This window comes from Gopherus flavomarginatus, chromosome 6 (genome assembly GCF_025201925.1).
Source record: "Gopherus flavomarginatus isolate rGopFla2 chromosome 6, rGopFla2.mat.asm, whole genome shotgun sequence".
Classification (NCBI taxonomy): Eukaryota; Metazoa; Chordata; order Testudines; family Testudinidae; genus Gopherus; species Gopherus flavomarginatus.
In genome coordinates this window covers 39,314,748-39,332,314 of record NC_066622.1, presented here as the reverse complement: position 1 = coordinate 39,332,314, position 17,567 = coordinate 39,314,748, and the positions used below count along the sequence as shown (strand labels likewise).

General features: G+C 43.8%; 1 protein-coding gene across 5 annotated transcripts in view; it reads left to right on the top strand.

The window, feature by feature from the left end:
- Positions 1-17,567, top strand: part of ATG7 (autophagy related 7) — a 252,195-nt gene that overhangs the window by 119,670 nt on the left and 114,958 nt on the right. Inside the window, exon 11 of one of the 5 annotated variants that reach the window (XR_007774998.1) lies at positions 8,229-8,301. The exons of 3 other annotated variants lie outside the window; for them this stretch is intronic. Coding sequence is in view for 1 of the 2 variants with exons in the window: in XM_050957850.1 (XP_050813807.1) it covers positions 8,229-8,450 (222 nt within the window). In the remaining variant the exon portion in view is untranslated. Of the gene's footprint in view, positions 1-8,228; positions 8,453-17,567 lie in introns of those variants that run through there. One more of the 5 variants, XM_050957850.1, reaches the window with a different exon arrangement.

Genomic DNA, 17,567 nt, shown 5'->3' with positions numbered 1-17,567 from the left:
ATGCTTTTTCTCAGTTTTATAATCAATACCAGTTTTCATAGGAATAAAAGTATAGCTAGTAAATGGTAAAACACAGTGAAGCTACCTTATTTATATAATATTATAAGATTGAAAAGTGTGAAGAGAGATTATTCAGAATTATGTAACAGCTCCCCTTAACACTAAAGATTGCTATGCATATTAATTCCTGGACATGATGTAAACATGCAAAATATGAATGAATAACTTTTCAATAAATAGCAATTCGAGACCAATTTCTGTATCAAAAACCCAATTTGAAACTTCCTTGTGAAACTCCTCTTGTTTCACTTTGAATTAGTGTGGAATTCTGGTTTTTAGAATCTGGAATAATTTCTCACTAGCATTATTTGTTGACAGGTTTACAGAATTGCATATAATACAGTAGTACAAAAATCATTTGAAAATTAGCACTAATTTTGAGCTATTTCTCTGATGTTAATGAAGCAGCCATTTGTCAACATCAAATCTGAATTTCTTTGAAATGAATACTGACTGCAGTTATTCTTGTATGATGATTTCTTTCTATTTGACTCTGTATATTTGCATGGTATTTTGGCCTTTTGTGTATATTATGTCACAGCAGTTCTATTTGTCCTGTTTTTGTGGAGGTTCTCTTATAGTTTCCTAAATAAATGCAGTGGTGGTGTGGCTGTGTCGGTCCCAGGATATTAGAGAGATGAGGTGGGTGAGGTAACATCTTTTATTGGCTCAACTTCTGTTGGTGAGAGACAAGACTGAACAGATAGTTTAGCATAAGTAGTTAGTACGTATTCTAAGGGACCATTCCAGATGAAGTGGTGATGCATGAATTTGGTAAACTGGCTTCTACCTGAAACTTTTTATTCAGTGATGTACACGCTGATTTGGTTTTGTTATAATAGAATTGGTTAGATCCAGCAGAGCCCACCTATAAGTGCAAAAGTTGTAAAGTAGGTGGCACACTTCCATAGTCAAGAACCATTGGCATAGGTCAGTGATTCTGGTTTCTCTCAATATTGACTGCTGTCAGTTGGTTTAAGTATTAAGTTGCTCAAAAGGAAAGGTCTTGTCCGTCTCAATGTAAGATGTGCCTGACTTCTTGGAAGAGGCATTAAAAATGTTGCAAAAGGATACATGTCATAATCCCATCTAGGGAAGAGGGAGAGCATTAAAACTGTGGCCCCATTATTAGGTAGGGAACAGTTCTGTAAAGAAAATGTATTTAGGCTGGTTTTTCACGTGTTTTGGATGACTTAACCATTAAAAAAAAAGTCTCCAGATTATTAATTAAATTTAGAAAGCCTAACTAATTGCTTTTGCTATTTATTGAAAAAGTGTAAAAGTTATTTAGTCTTGACAATCAGCCTCTACACCTGCAAAGCATAATTCTTCCATCTATTTTTTCCCTTATCGCATTCTCATTGATGCCATAATGGCTCATATTGCTCCCTGATACAACTTACGATTATCGTTGCTATGAATGTCAGTGGCCTTTTGATTAATAGGTCCAGAGTACCCATTGATACAGTACTTCAAATCTGTTGTGAAATATTCCATTTGCTCTAATTGGGTGCTAGTCACTGAAGCAATAAATCAGAACTATTTCTTATGTACAATATATCATTGAACAAATCAAGACATATTTGTGGGGTGTCACAAGGATATTATGATACAATTTTCTTAGAACAGTAAGAATTTATAACCTTAAAAAAGCAGCATATCTCAGGTCTTAATATATGATTATATATGTAAGCAAAAGAAGAGTCTACAAAGCGAACATTGCTAAATAAATATTTTTCAGAACAAAAAACCTTTACCACAATCACATGCTGTCAGCACTTCCTGGATCATAGGAGGAGGGTGGGTTGAATGCAGTGCTTTAGAATTTGTTCTTTTAATTTGATTGCTCTTTGAGCATATTAAAAATTCCCGGATATACAGACAAATGGATATTAATGGAAAAAGTTACATATAGAGAAATAGGATAGGGGAGAGAACCATTTCAGGGTGACCTACCCTGAATTTTACAGAACCAGAATGACCTCCTATCCTAGACAACTGTAAACCAAATTCAACAGCTGAAACCATGTCACAATCCCATTGCCAAATAGAAGGTAATACATTGCTCTTGCAGCTGAGGTTATTGCAGTGGGAAGGAACACTATGTAGCTTGAGGGTTGCGAACAGAGCTACCAGGGTCCAGAAATTTGTAAGGATCAGTTACCATGGAAGACTATTGGGCTGAAAGAAAATGAGACTGGAGAAACCACTACTGGAACCACAAGGGCAGCGAGAAAGCCAGCACAGAACCAGGACCAGAGTTTAATTTACAAGCCAAGAGGAGAAATGCCAGGGGACCACATAAGTCATGAGAAATTAAACCAATACCATTTTGTAAGACATACAACAGAGTCTGCGGTGTCAGAAAAGAGAGATGAAGAGGGAAAACCAAACATAGCTGGAAGAGTTATTCTAGCACAGAAATTGAATTAATAGGAGCAACTACCTAATTTCCATTAGAAGTCTGCGTTATATTGCTGGTGTGCAGTGAATAAATATCAGACCTTATTTCTACGTTAAAATTATGGACATAAAACTTGATACAGTTGTGATGTTACACTTCATATTTTTATAAAAATATGTTTATAAGTGTGCATATGATGTAACTGGAATATGCTTTATGAAAAAAGGTCTCTTATAAGGTATAATTACAAAGCTTATAATCTACTGAATGTGGTCATCCTGTTTGTATGAATGTATCATTCTTGTATCTGAAACTAGGAATATGAAATATAACTCTGAAGTCCTGAAATGTGGGCCATTAATGGTGGTTTGGAATCTTGATGGCTCCCATTAACCAGGACAATTGGTTGTAAATGGCTCAGTTTACTTGTACGCCTTCCTGTATACCTAGGTGCCAGCCAGTGAGTAATGAAGTTTCTTCTTCAAGTGATTGCTCAGATGTATTCCACAATAGGTGTGTGTGCTTGCCACGTGCACTAGTGCCAGAAGTTTTTCCCCTAGCAGTACCTGTAGGGGAGCATCCCAAGTGACCCCTGGAGTGGCACCTCTATGGTGTGGTATAAGGGGCGCTGCGTGCTCCTCCCACCCTCAGTTCCTTCTTGCCACCAGTGAAGGTGCATCAGAACTGCTCTGCTCCAGCTTGTCTGCAGCTTTCCTCTAACACTCTTGTTTGTTCATAGTAGTAGTACCTGTAGTTGAAGTAGTTTAGATTAGTGTTAGTTTAGTTTAGTGCGCCTGAGTTGGGGCATGCCCGGGGCTTTAAGTCGTGCAACAATGCCAGTGAGTGACCCGCACACGGACTGTTTATGCTGTCTAGAGGAAACTCATCTCAGTGATCACTGCAAGATTTGCAGATATTTCAAGCCTCAGATCAAGAAAGAAAGAGACATTCGGCTCCAAGCCATTCTGATGCACTCGTCGTTGAACCCTACTCCAGTACACCGCTTTGAGTCAGCACCTGCTACCGCGGCGTTGGTGTGCGGCGACCCTTCAGTGCCTTCCACCAGTTAGCACCACTCCCCATCTATGGGGGAAGACCAGGAAGGCTAAGAAGAGGTTTTCTCTGCCGAGGCACGGGAGCAAGACTGAGGGAGAGCCTAGACCCATGTTGGGCAGTTCTCTGTCCCCGTCGGCCTCCAGGCTTCCGACTCAGGTTGAGCAGAGTAGCCCAGTCCAGCCAGCGCAGTCTTCCCTGGATGTCCGGGTGTCCTCCATGTCAGAGGCTTTGCAAGCGGCCCAGGACATTATGTTCCTGACAGTACCAAATCTGCCCACCAGAGCCGATTGCAGAGCAGCTGCTACCAGCGGTACCATTCCTTCACGTCAGGAATGGTGCCGACCACGAGACTGTGATCCTGACGCCATCAATCCTCCCGGTCCAGGGACAGCAGCAGGTTATACGCCAGCTCAGCCGTCCTTCGTAGTCAGTGGGACAGGCTAGTGAGGCTGAACAGCCTGCTCTGTCGGTGCCACAGCAGGTATAGTGGCAGTGGGCTCCTTGGCCAGTACTGTGGTACCACTGGGCCCCGTGGCCCCTGACGCAGCCCCCAGTGGGGACTCGTTCAGTGGCCGGAGCCTCGGAATGACCATCAGCCTCCCTTTCCCAGCCTCCCAGAAAGGAGTAAGTGGGACGTGCATCTTTGGTTCCATGCCTGGAGGGCGACCAAGTGGTGGGACCTCCAGTACCGGTGAGTACACAGAGTACCGCACCTGCATCCTCACCTTCTCCAATAAGGCAGTTGCGGCCCCTCCTCCCTCTGTTCCGCGGGAGGACTCTAAGGCCCACCAGGAACTATTGAAAAGGTAGCATCAAGCATCAACCTTCAGGCCGAGGAGGTGGAGGAACCTTATCAGCCTCAGTACCAGGCAGGGTGGCCTGTACACCCACCCTGCCCCCAGCTCCCTGGTGGTCAAGTCAGTCAACCACAGGGAGAGGCAGGGCCAGCCAGCCCCTACTCTGAAAAATAAAGACTCAAGGAGGCTGGACTTATATGGGAGACAGGTTTATTCATCATTGAGTTTCCAGTTAAGGCTGGCAAACCATCAGGCTCTCCTGGGTTGGTATGAGTTCAATTTGTGGGGCTCTCTACCCAAATTTGAGAACTCCCTCCAGGAAGGAGTTCAAATCTCTGGTGGAGGAGGGTAAATCGGCTGCCAGAGCAACCCTGCAGGCAGTGTCAGATGCTGCGGATACAGCTGCAAGGTCCATGGCCTCTGCGGTGCCCATGAGAAGGGCGTCATGGCTCCTGCTGTCTGGGTTGTCCAGTGAGGCACAGAACTTCTTGCAGGACTTCCTATTTGATGGCAAGGCACTGTTTGCAGAACAGACGGACATGAAACTGCATAAATTGCATAACTTTATGAACAGACGGAGATGAAACTGCATAAATTGCATAACTTTATAAAAAGTCACGGGACTTTAAGAAACGCCTGCAGGAGGCAGTCCCGGCCTGCCCCCCAGCCTGGGTCCTCCAAGGGTAAACAGGCGATAAAATGTCAGTTTTGATGGGATGCCTAGGGACAACCTACCAGTTCACACCAGGCATCCACCTGCAATAAAGCTTCCCTTCTCCAACCGGTTGTGTTCTTTTCTCCCGGAGTGGTCGCAGCTGACTTCAGACTGTTGGGTCCTCAGCACCGTCTCCTGGGGCTATACCCTCCAGTTTACCTCTACCCCACCCAACCACCCTCCACCCCGTTCCTCCTGGGGGACCCTCTCACAAGGCCCTGCTAGAGCAGGATGTGGGGCGGCTCCTTGGTTTAGGAGCGGTGGAAATGGTGCCAAAGGAGTTCAAATGCAAGGGGTACTACTCCTGCTATTTCCTTGTCCCAAAGGCCAAAGGGGGGCTCAGGCCCATCCTGCACCTGCGAGGCCTGAACCAGTACATGGTAAAGGTCAAGTTGTGCATGGTCTCTCTCTCCTCCATCATCCCTGGATCCCGGGAACTTGTACCACCCTCAATCTGCAGGACGTGTACTTCCACATTCATATATTTTGAGGGGCACAGGCGCTTCCTTCGTTTCACGGTTGGGCAGAAGCACTACCAATTTACGGGCCTCTCGTTTGGCCTGTCCACTGCTCCCAGGATATTCACAAAGTGCATGTCTGTGGTGGCGGCCTACCTCAGACATCGTGGGGTCCAGATCTTCCCCTATCTGGAAGACTGGCTGGTCAAGGGCAGCTCCCGGTCACAGTTACGGGATCACATGGCGCTCCTCCTGTCCATGTGTGCCACCCTGGGCCTGTTGGTGAATGACATCAAATCCACGTTAGTCCCGGTACAGCGCATAGAGTTTATCGGGGCAGTCCTGGACGTGACGTCAGCCTCCCTCCCACTGGACAGATTCGAGACCCTGAAAGGGCTCATCGACACATTCACAGAATTTCCCTTGATGACAGCCAGAGCGTATCTCCAGCTCCTGGATCACATGTCTGTGTGCACATATGTGGTTCACCACACCAGGCTCAGGATGAAACCCCTCCAGCTCTGGTTGGCCTTAGTGTTCTCCCAGGCCAGAGACATGATGGACAAGGTCCTCACTGTGCCCTAGCCGGTGATTGCCTGCCTACAATGGTGGTCCTCCCCGGGGAACATGCTCTCTGGGGTCCCGTTCAGGGTAGGCTCCCATCGGTGGAGCTGATGTCTGACGCATCAGACCTGGGGTGAGGGGTCATGTGGGGGATGTTCACACCCAAGGTTTCTGGTCTGCACAGGACATTGCCCTGCATATAAACGTCAAGGAACTCAGGGTGGTCCAGCTGGCATGCATGGCCTTCTGCTCACACCTGGAGGGCAGAGTGGTCAGGGTTCTCACAGACATCATGGCCTCGATGTTTTACATCAACAGACAAGTTGAGGTCCACTCCTTTGCCCTCTGCCAGGAAGCCCTCAGGCTGTGGGACTTCTGTATAGCCCATGACATTTGTCTACTGGCCTACCACCTACCGGACGCCCAGAACTCGTTGGCGGATTGCCTGAGCTGAGACTTCTCCTCTCAGCACGAGCGGTTTCTGCACCCAGAGGTGGTGAACAGACTTTTCCAAGAGTGGGGAACTCCTCAGCTGGACCTGATTGCGACTCGGCAGAACTGCCAGTGTTCCCAGTTCTGCTCAGGGTGGAGGGGAAGGGGACGGGCTGGGAGTGCACGCTATCTTTGATCCCTTCCTCTTATCCTGGTCAGGCCAGCCTCTCTATGCCTTCCCACCGCTCCCGCTGATTGGCCAGGTCCTGGAAAAGATAGACAGATAGGGCCCGAGTCCTCCTGATTGCCCCGGCATGCCCCAGGCAACATTGGTATGGGACCCTCACAAGCCTGGTGGTTGCCCCACTGTGGCCATTGCCATCCTGCCCAGACCTGCTCTACCAGGATCAGGGCCGCCGCCTCCAGCCCAACCTAGCGTCACTCCACCTCACACCTGCCCTGATCCAACTCATTTTAGACTATGTCCTTCACCTTAGAGCCCAAGGCCTGGCGCCCTCTTCCGTCAAATTGCACTTGGCAGCCATATCGGCCTTCCACCCGCCAGTGCAGGAGCACATGGTATTCTCCCATGCTCTGACTGGCCGATTCCTTAAGGGATTGGATCGTCTCTTCCCGTATGTTAGGCCCCAGTCCCGCAGTGGGGCCTGAACTTGATGCTGGCCTGGTTGATGAGTCCCCACTTTGAGCCATTAGCCACATGTTCCTGGTCGCACCTCTCGTCGAAGGTAGCCTTCTTGGTGGCAATCACGTATGCTGGATGGGTCTCAGAACTCAGGGCCCTGATCTCCGAGCCCCTGTACCCGGTGTTCCATAAGCATAAAGTCCAGCTTTGCCCACATTCATCGTTCCTTCCGAAGTTGGTCTCCGCCTGCCACATTTTCCTGCTGGTCCTCTGCCCCAAGCCCCATGCATCCAGTGAGGAGCACCTCTACACACTGGACATGAAATGGGTTCTGGCCTTTTACCTGGAGCGGACAAAGCCGGTCGGCCGATTGCCACTCAGCGGCTCTCCAATTGGATCACCTCGTGCATCTGTACCTGTTATGACCTGGCATCTGTACCTGATATGACCTGGCAGGAGTCCCCCCTCCATCAATTGTGAGGGCACACTCAACTAGGGCGCAAGCCTCGTCGGCTGCCTTTTTAGCCCATGTCTCCATTCAGGACATTTGCAGGGCTGCCACATGTCTTCAGTTCACACGTTTACCTCGCATTATGCAATCGTCTCCCAGATCAGGGAAGACGCCGGGTTCGGCAGGGCTGTGCTCTGTCCTGAGAGTTTGTGAACTCCTACCCACCTCCAACAGATATAGCTTGGAATCACCTATTGTGGAATACACATGAACAGTCACTCGAAGAAGAAAAGACAGTTACCTTTTCCATAACTGGTGTTCTTTGAGCGGTGTTGCTCATGTCTATTCCACATCCCACCCTCCTTCCCCTCTGTTGGAGTTGTCTGGCAAGAAGGAACTGAGGGTGGGGGGAGTGCGCAGCACCCCTTATACTATGCCATAGAGTGCCACTTCAGGGGTCGCTAGGAGCACTTCCCTAGGGGTACTGCTAGGGGAAAAGCTTCCAGCACTGGTGCACGGGGCAAGCACGCACATCTATTGTGGAATAGATAGGAGCAACACATCTTAAAGAACACCAGTTACGGAAGAGGTAACTGTCTTTTCACATGATATTGAACTCCATCTTAAACCTCGTGCTTTTCCATTTAGAAGGAAAGGGGGGAACCCAAAGAGAGACAAAGGATTCCCACCTTGTGCCAAAGCCATAAAAGGGGATGGAACAGAACAAAGGAGGTCCCAGTCATGTGTGAAATCACCTGCTTTTCACCTAAGATGCCTGCTGGAATTAACAAGGCCTGTACCGGGGAAAGGATTGGGCCCAAACTAGGAAGGAGTCTAGTCTGTGAAAGAAGCTTATTGGAACATCTCTGAGGGTGAGATTTTACCTGTATTCAGTTTCTTAAACGTATTAGGCTTAGACTTGCATGTTTTGTTTTATTTTACTTGATGACTTACTTTATTCTGTTGGTTATTACTTGAAACCACTTAAATCCTACTTTTTATTCTTAATAAAATCACTTTTGTTTATTAGAGATTAATACCTGGGGGAGCAAACAGCTGTGCATATCTCTCTATCAATGCTATAGAGGGTGGACAGTTTGAGTTTACCCTGCATAAGCTTTATACAGAGTAAAACAGATTTATTTGGGGTTTGGATCCCATTGGGAGCTGTGTATCTGAGTGCTGGAGACAGGAGTACCTGCTGAGTGGTTTTCAGTTAAAGTCTACAGCTTTGGGGACATAGTTCAAACCTTGGGTCTGTGTTGCAGCAGACTAACGTGTCTGGCTCAACAAAGCAGGGTTCTGGAGTCTGAAGCTGACAGGGAAAACAGGATCAGAGGTAGTTTCAGCACATCAGGTGAGAGTCCCAAGGGGGGGGGGGGGCTCTGTGACCGCTGTCACAACAGTATTTGTGTATTTCACAAAACTTTGAAAGCAATGATAATATGACATGTTCACCACTTGCCCTATAACTTCAGGGTGCATGGGTATTGTCTGATTATGATTCAGATTCCTAACACCTGAAGCCACCTCACAAGCATAACTCTCACGAGCCTAGTTACTTATTATGGGGTGACACCAAAACCTCTCCAGTACTGAGTCTCCCCAAATCCAAGTTCTTCATTACCAAACACTTGGACCATTTCCCTGTCCATGAATGCTTAGCTATAGAGGGGATCCAGCATTCATGGACAGGTTGCTACATAGAGGCTGACCCACAGTTTCTGGATGGATTTCACTTCAGACCCCTTTTATTTTAAACGGGATTGCAGTTTTTTTCCTTCAATCCCTACAGATATTCAAAGTGGGTAAATTCCCAGTTGTCTCAATGTCTTTCAGTTAACTCTGATGGTACATCATATGTCTCTTCCTGTTTGTACTATGGATCATTAGATTACTCTGGTTTTCTGTAAACACCTGGCTTGGAAGGTTCCTCTTTCTCTCTTATCCCTCACCGCCATGCTGTAAGGTGGAGCTGAGGTTTGTGAGCACAGTTCTCTATATGTACAAGTACAGGAATTCAAAACCATAACCTGCATACATATCTCATAATTAAGTTTAGAACATTACAAGCTTTCATAAAATACCTTACTCGATATATTTTTGCAGTACAATAAGATTGTATACAATCAGTTGATTTAACTGCTTATTTGGAGGGTTTAAACCTTCTATTCTCCTCTTGGGGTGTCTGGAACCTGATTTTCAGATATTTCGTATAGTAACATGAACATATTTCATCTACTTTGAGCTGTTTATGTATTTTAATCTTTTGGCCTGGAATTTTTCACTACGTTATTAATGTAAAATCATAATTAAATTAATTTCATAAAGACGAGTATAAAATCAGTGTGATTTGCAAATTTCCAGAGGTAGTAAGATAGTCATCTCTATTAATTACTTGCACTGAATAACAGAAAAAACTAGCACCTTTAATAATAATTTATATCTTACACTTATATAGCAGCTTTCATTCTAGCCCTTTAAAAACTATGGCCCCAAAACAGGACAGTGCTTAAGCATGTGTGTATATGCTATTCTGAACAGGGATGCTTTCCAGAATTAGGGGCTATATGTAGATATGACTTCATACACCTCTTTAGAGGAACACATTAAATGTTTGATGGCACACAGCAACTCTGCACAACAGCTGATGTTGAGAATTGAACAATAACACTAGTCTTGAGAAAAGTATCAGGGGATCTGTAAGTGGTGAGGACAAGGAGTTCTCAATCACTCATATGTTGTCATTTTAGCCAAGTATTACTCCCTAGCACTATGTTAGGTCATCGATTCATTAATGACTCTCAGGGAAGATCATCATCTATTGAAATAACACAACTTCCTGTAGCCCAGTGGAAGTCTCCAAGTATTGACCCAGCCTGATTCCCATATATTATCAGATCTGACTAGATCACAGCATAAAATAATGTTGCTGATAAATAATACAAATACTGTATTTAGGAATAGCTGTAAATATGTATGTAGATGAACTTTGAAATCCCAAGATTCTTGTTTCTCCTGCAACGAAGTAAGCAAGAAGAAAAGTAAGACAAATAGAGAAGGGGCACATCTGATGAACCTGAGATGTATTAAGTCATTACTCCCCTCTCCCCTCCAAGGGATGGAGTTAAGAGATACTGTTTAGAAAAGGGCTATATTGTTGAAAAGATTATTTGTCTAGCGTCTGCAGAAACTGTGAGCCAACAATAGCAAAACTAAACTAAAAGGATGAAAAAAATTGAAAAGGAAAAAAGAAAACTACTGCCGGATGAGTATGTGAAGACATAACAAAGCGATTCAAAAATATTACAGTGCAACAGCTGGTTTTTGCTAATATGGTTCTTGGACCTTTTTTTTTTTTTAATTTCATCTACGTTTCTAATTCCTTTTGTCTTCTAGCTTTGAGTAATTACAGTATAATTCTTGCTATCCCATGAGTCATTCTTCCCACAAATAAAATCTCCTTGAGTAGCACTTGTAAAAACACACATTTCATATTCATTGTATTAGTTGGCAATTGTGTAGCAATTTTTTTTTGTGGGTGGGTGATTTATATGCACTATTCTCTGGATCTGTCTGTGCCATACATACTGCACACTAAAACAGTGACAGTGTATATAGTGCATGATACTTATCAACTTTGTACCAAGCAGTCAAGAAGGATGTACGTTCTGTGTAAGAATAGAATGCTAATGATGTATGTTAGATAGTTGCTGAAAATAATGTTTAACTCTCCTCCCCCCTCACCCCCACCCAGACTAATAACCTGATGATTATAAATTCCAGATATCCTCCACATGTCTTCAAGTGCAGTCACTCATATGGTAGTTATCTTACATTCTTAGAGGTTTGGCCTCCAATGATGTATGATTAATACTACTCCCAGTAGTATTAATAGGAGATAATGGCTAGAGGCATGCTGAGTGGAAAATGAGCTGTTTAATGTTTCCAGCCTCTCAAAAATACTGTCTAAATGGGCTGACTCACCCCAAGACTGTGGAATATTAATCAGAACAAAAAATCCCACACTCAGTTAAGTGACTCTTGGGTGTTTCAGGTAGAACAATTGAGGAAAATTTATTTTACTTTCCATGTGAAACTGGCTGCTGTGTGGTCTATTCTAATAATGTCATGATAGGAAGTTATGGAACTTTTACTATGGAATTGTAATGGCAGTAGCCTTCTTTGTTGCTTGTACAGTAGCCGAGGTTTGTTCTGATAGAACAGCACACCAGGCAAGCTCCTGTGAAGGAACTACTTAGTGAACCAGTGTTAAAGAGCTATAGACTGGAACTCACCCCATAAGTTTGAGGCCTTTCTGTGGCTTCATATCCTTGTGGGATTAACAGGCAGCAGAAAATACTATTTTCTTGGGACTTTTATTCCCACCCCAAGATTGGGAGCCAGAGCCTGGTTTGGGTAGTGCAGATGCCTTTCCATATACAGATAAGGTCAGGAGCGGCGCAGGGTTTTTGGCGCCCTAGGCACAGGGTGGCTCACTGGTCCCGCAGCTCCGGTGGACCTCCCGCAGGTGTTTCTGCGGATGGTCCACTGGTCCCACGGCTCCAGTGGACCTGCCACAGGCACGCCTGCTGGAGGTCCACTGGAGCAGTCTGCCACCCTCCCAAATCCTGGCGCCCTAGGCGACCGCCTACGTCACGTAAATGGAAGCGCCAGCCCTGAATAAGGTTACCATATGTCTGGGTTTTCCCAGGCATTGCCTCTTTTTTGAGGCTCAATCCTGTCTCAGCAGATTTTTCAAATAACAGGAAATGTCTGGGATTTTTGGAGAGCAGACATTGCAGCTCAGAAAGAGCCCCAATTAGTCCATTTCCTGATTGGTCCCTCCTCTGCCTCCACAGCTGATTGGTCCCTTCCCCTGCAGCAACAGGTACCAGATCCCAGCCACCCAGGCACCATCTTCCAACACGAAATACAAAGTGTACAGTGCTCACTTGATATTTTTATTTTTGATTACAGATATTACACAGAGCTCTTCCTCAGGTCTGGGAAAGGTACTCAGATTGTCACCGCTAAATACAAAATCGAACAGATAGTTTAGCATAAGTAGTTAGTGCATATTCTAGGTATCACTCAAAGTGAAATGGCCTGTAGTCATAGGACAAAGCGGAGATGGTGAGTTACAGATTGTTGTAATAAACCATAAATCCAATATCTTTATTAAGACCATGATTTTTGGTGTTTAGCAAAGTTATGAATTGGTCTTAATAAAGACACTGGGTTTATGGCTGGATTTAAGTAGGTATGTGTTCAGGGCTCACGTGCAAAAAGTTAAGCAGACACTTGTAAGTATCCTGGCCTTAGTGTATCAGAGAGTGTATTGTTATTTGCTATTCTTGATTATTTGTATTGCAGTAATGCCTTGAGGCCCCAATCAGTGTCAGGGCCACACTGTGCAGGTCACAGTCTACACATAACAAAAAGGTTATGCCCTACCCAAAGTTCTTCCTATCCAAGTATAATACAAGAGCAGCAGGTTAATACAGCAAACTAGTGATAGGCAGACAGACACTAGACACTTCAAAGTACTTTTTGTAATAGGTTTAACAGAAACCATCCTGTATAATTTTAGTATCTCAATACCATCTTCAGTTCTCCTGAAGAAATGTATGAGTCTTTTGGTAATATTGCTCATTTTTAAATAAACCTAAAATTTAGGAAAATTAGACCAAAAGCCATTATAAAGTTACTTAAAATGTAGATTTACACGCCTAACTGCTAGTAGCTAATTTTGGTTTCTTGAAGTTGCTAGAGAAATAAAGGTTGGAAAAAGTGTCTCAGGTGAATGGAAAAATAATTTTGCTAAGGGCCTCAGTCGATCAGTATTTTTTAGTTTGCAGTGGTGTTGTAGCCACGTTTGTCCCTGGATATTAGAGACAATGTAGGCGAGCTCTCCTGCCATCCATCTCCACCCTCTGACAAACAGAGGCTATTCCTTACTATACCATTCCTTACTCATCCTGGCTAATAGCCATTAATGGACTTAACCTCCATGAATTCATCTAGTTCTCTTTTAAAATGTGTTATAGTCCTAGCCTTCACAATCTCCTCAGGCAAAGAGTTCTGGAGGTTGACTGTGCGCTGCGTGAAGAACTTCCTTTTATTTGTTTTAAACCTGCTGCCCATTAATTTCATTTGGTGGCCCCTAGTTCTTATATTATGGGAACAAGTAAATAGCTTTTCCTTATTCACTTTCTCCACACCACTCATGATTTTATATACCTGTATCATATCCCCCCTTAGTTTCCTCTGAAAAGTCCTAGCCTCTTTAACCTCGCCTCATATGGGACTCATTCCAAACCCCTAATCATTTTAGTTGCTCTTCTCTGAACCTTTTCTTATGCCAGTATATCTTTTTTGAGATGAGGAGACCACATCTGTACCTAGTATTCATGATGTGGGTGTACCATGGATTTATATAAGGGCAATAAGATATTCTCTGTCTTATTCTGTATCCCTTTTTAAATGATTCCTAACATCCTCTTTGCTTTTTTGACTGCCACTGCACACTGTATGGACATCTTCAGAGAACTATCCACAATGACTCCAAGATCTCTTTCCTGATTAGTTGTAGCTAAATTAGCCCCCATCATATTGTATGTATTGTTGGGGTTATTTTTTTCCAATGTGCATTACTTTACATTTATCCACATTAAATTTCATTTGCCATTTTGTTGCCCAGTCACTTAGTTTTGTGAGATCTTTTTGAAGTTCTTCACAGTCTGCTTTGATCTTAACTATCTTGAGCAGTTTAATATCATCCGCAAACTTTGCCACCTCACTATTTACCCGTTTCTCCAGATCATTTATGAATAAGTTAAATAGGATTGGTCCTAGGACTGACCCTTGGGGAACACCGCTCGTTACCCTTCTACACTCTGCAAATTTACCATTTATTCCTATCCTTTGTTCCCTGTCTTTTTACCAGTTCTCAATCCATGAAAGGATCTTCCCTTTTATCCCATGACAACTTAATTTACATAAAAGCTTTTGGTGTCAAAGGCTTTCTGGAAATCTAAGTACACTATGTCCTCTGGCTCCCCTTTGTCCACATGTTTGTTGACCCCTTCAAAGAACTCTAATAGATTAGTAAGACATGATTTCCCTTTACAGAAACCGTGTTGCCATTTGCCCAACAATTTATGTTCTTCTATGTGTCTGACAATTTTATTCTTTACTATTGTTTAAACTAATTTGCCCGGTACTGACATTAGACTTACCAGTCTATAGTTGCCGTGATCACCTCTAGAGTCCTTTTAAAATATTAGCGTTACATTAGCTATCTTCCAGTCATTTGGTTACGGAAGCTGACTTAAAGGGCAGGTTACAAACCAAGTTAATAGTTCCGCAATTTCACATTTGAGTTCTTTTTTGAGCTAACATCTTTTATTGGACCAACTTCTGTTGATGAAAGAAACAAGCTTTCAAGCTACACAAATATCTTCTTCTGGTCTGAGAAAGGTACGCAAAGTGTCACAATTAGAATCATAGGGTTAGAAGCGGCTGCAGTCTAACCCCCTGCCAAGATGAAGGATTTGTTGCCTAAGTCATCCACAACAGATGGCTATCGAGTCTCCTTTTGAAAATCTTCAGTGAAGAAGCTTCCGCAACCTCCCGAGGCAGTCTGTTCCATTGGCCTATTGTTATTATAGTTAGGAAGTTTTTTCTGAGATTTAATCTAAATCTGCTATGCTGTAGTCTGAAGCCATTGACTCTTGTCCTGCCCTCTGTGGCAAAAGAAAACAACTTTTTTCCATCTTTTTTGTGGCAGCCTTTTAAGTATCTGAAGACCGGTATCATATACCCTCTTAATTTCCTCTTTTCCAAACTAAACAGACCCAGTTCCTTCAGCCTTTGCTCATATGGCTTGCATTCCATCCCTTGATCATCTTTGTTGCTCGCCTCTGGATCCTTTCCAGTTTCTCTATGTCTATACATTGGTAAGCAAAACTGGACACATTACGCCAGCTGAGGCCTAACCAGCACTGAGCAGAATGGTACTATCACCTCCTGTGACTTGCATGTTATTACTCGTGTGGTAATTCTGGGCCAAAATAATTTAAATGCTGTGCACAGTATTTTAAAATTCTGCATATTTTGTTTGTCACAATACACAATATAGTCATGCCAGTTTCAGTTATTTTGGTAATTTATTTTGAAATACCTGTCAACAAGTATGTCGGTAACAATACAGATAAAAAAGATTCAGGAAATGTTTTTAACAAATAGATTCCTTACTAGGCATATTAATACAGATCTTTGACTAATAATTCATTTAAACAGAAATACAGAAGTTTGCTTCTGAGGGGTGCAGGAAATAATGCAAAGACTTGGGAGAGTCAAGGGTAATGGAGGATCTGAGGGAGAGGGAAATAATTGCTGAGAAGGAGCCTGGGAGTTAACCTGAGGAGTTGTTGGGGGTGGGTGGGAGAAGTATAGACCGTTTTTTGGGGGGAGGGAGGGATTGTTAGGGAGTTCAGGAGCCTCCCCTAAGCAGACCCTGGCTGACTCCTAGCCTCTCCCATTCAGTCAGGCACATCTACCTCTGTCCCCCTGTGTCCTTTCATCCTCTGTCCAAATGTGTCCCTCCACTGCCACTCCTCTCCTCCCATCCCCATATGTCCATGCTCCTCCTTGTTTCTGTCCCAACATGTCTCTGCATCCCCACTCAGCCACCCCTACTCTCCATCCCCATGTGTCCCTGCACTCCCACTCAGCCAACCCCTGCCCGTGTCCCTATATTTCCCCTCTAGCTCCCCAGGGGTCCTGCACCCCACACCCAATCCCCATGTGTCTCCATCCCCACTGTCATTCACACTAGTGTCCCCCCCACTAGCCCTTCTGACCCCAGTCTGTGTGACCTCCCAGCATGCATGTTTGCCCCTTTCTGTTTAGTTCCCCCCCCTACACACACATCCTGTGCCTTCTCAACTGGCCCGGTGGACAGGATGCTCTGAGGAACACAGCCTCTCCTCTTCCCTATGCACGACTGGCTGAGCTAGCTGCCCTCTGTTCTGGCACCACAACAGCCCCTAGTGGGAGAATGGTATAACTGCACCTCTCCGGCAGAATGAATTTTCTGCTGAGGGGGGAAATATCTGTGGGAGACATAGATTCTGCTCGTGCGCAGTGACGCAGAATTCCCTCAGGAGTAATGTTATGTCTTTATTAATGCAACCTAAATAGAAGGTGGAACATTACCTCACCCATCAGTCTCTCCAGTATATTTTAGAGCAGGAAATCAGTGTTGTGGGTTTAATTGATGTATATGAGAAATAATTGCTATTAACTGTGCTCATTTATGTTGAGTTAATTCATAAAGGTTTGACAAAAAACAGGATTTTCCATTACTTGAGTTGAAGGTAAGTGAACTTGGCTGTGCAAGTGTCATTTTTTTGAGATTTAACATTGGAATTATCCTTTCCTACTCATAAATAACTAATAACTAGAGGAAAAATGTCATTTGAGTATGTCAGAAAGGTCTTGAATACAAAATATCTTAAAATATTTGGAATATTTCTAGAATTTTAACTTATTTATGAAACAAAATATTTTATTTAATTAATAAATGTGTTTAATTCGTTAAAGACTGGATCTTGTGAGCAAAGAGCCACTCCTTTGCTTTGCAACAGTGAATGAAAATTTGCCTGCCCTGTCATAAACTCTACTCACCTATCCTTCACCATGATTATTAAACAGACAAAAAACATTACACACAAAAAACTAAAACTTAATGTTGTTTACTCTCCTATTTAAAAATCAAACAAACATATTTTTACAACAGAATTTTCCAAGACTGCTTTTGGGGTATTTTGTCTGTTTAAAAACATTAATCTGTTGATATTGCAGGAGGAACTAAGAGATTTCCAGTTCCCTAGCAAAAACAATATTAAACTGCAAGATATAGTGGTTTACTGTGGTAACAAGAAGATGCCTTCTGACTCTAGATAAATATTGTAAAAATAT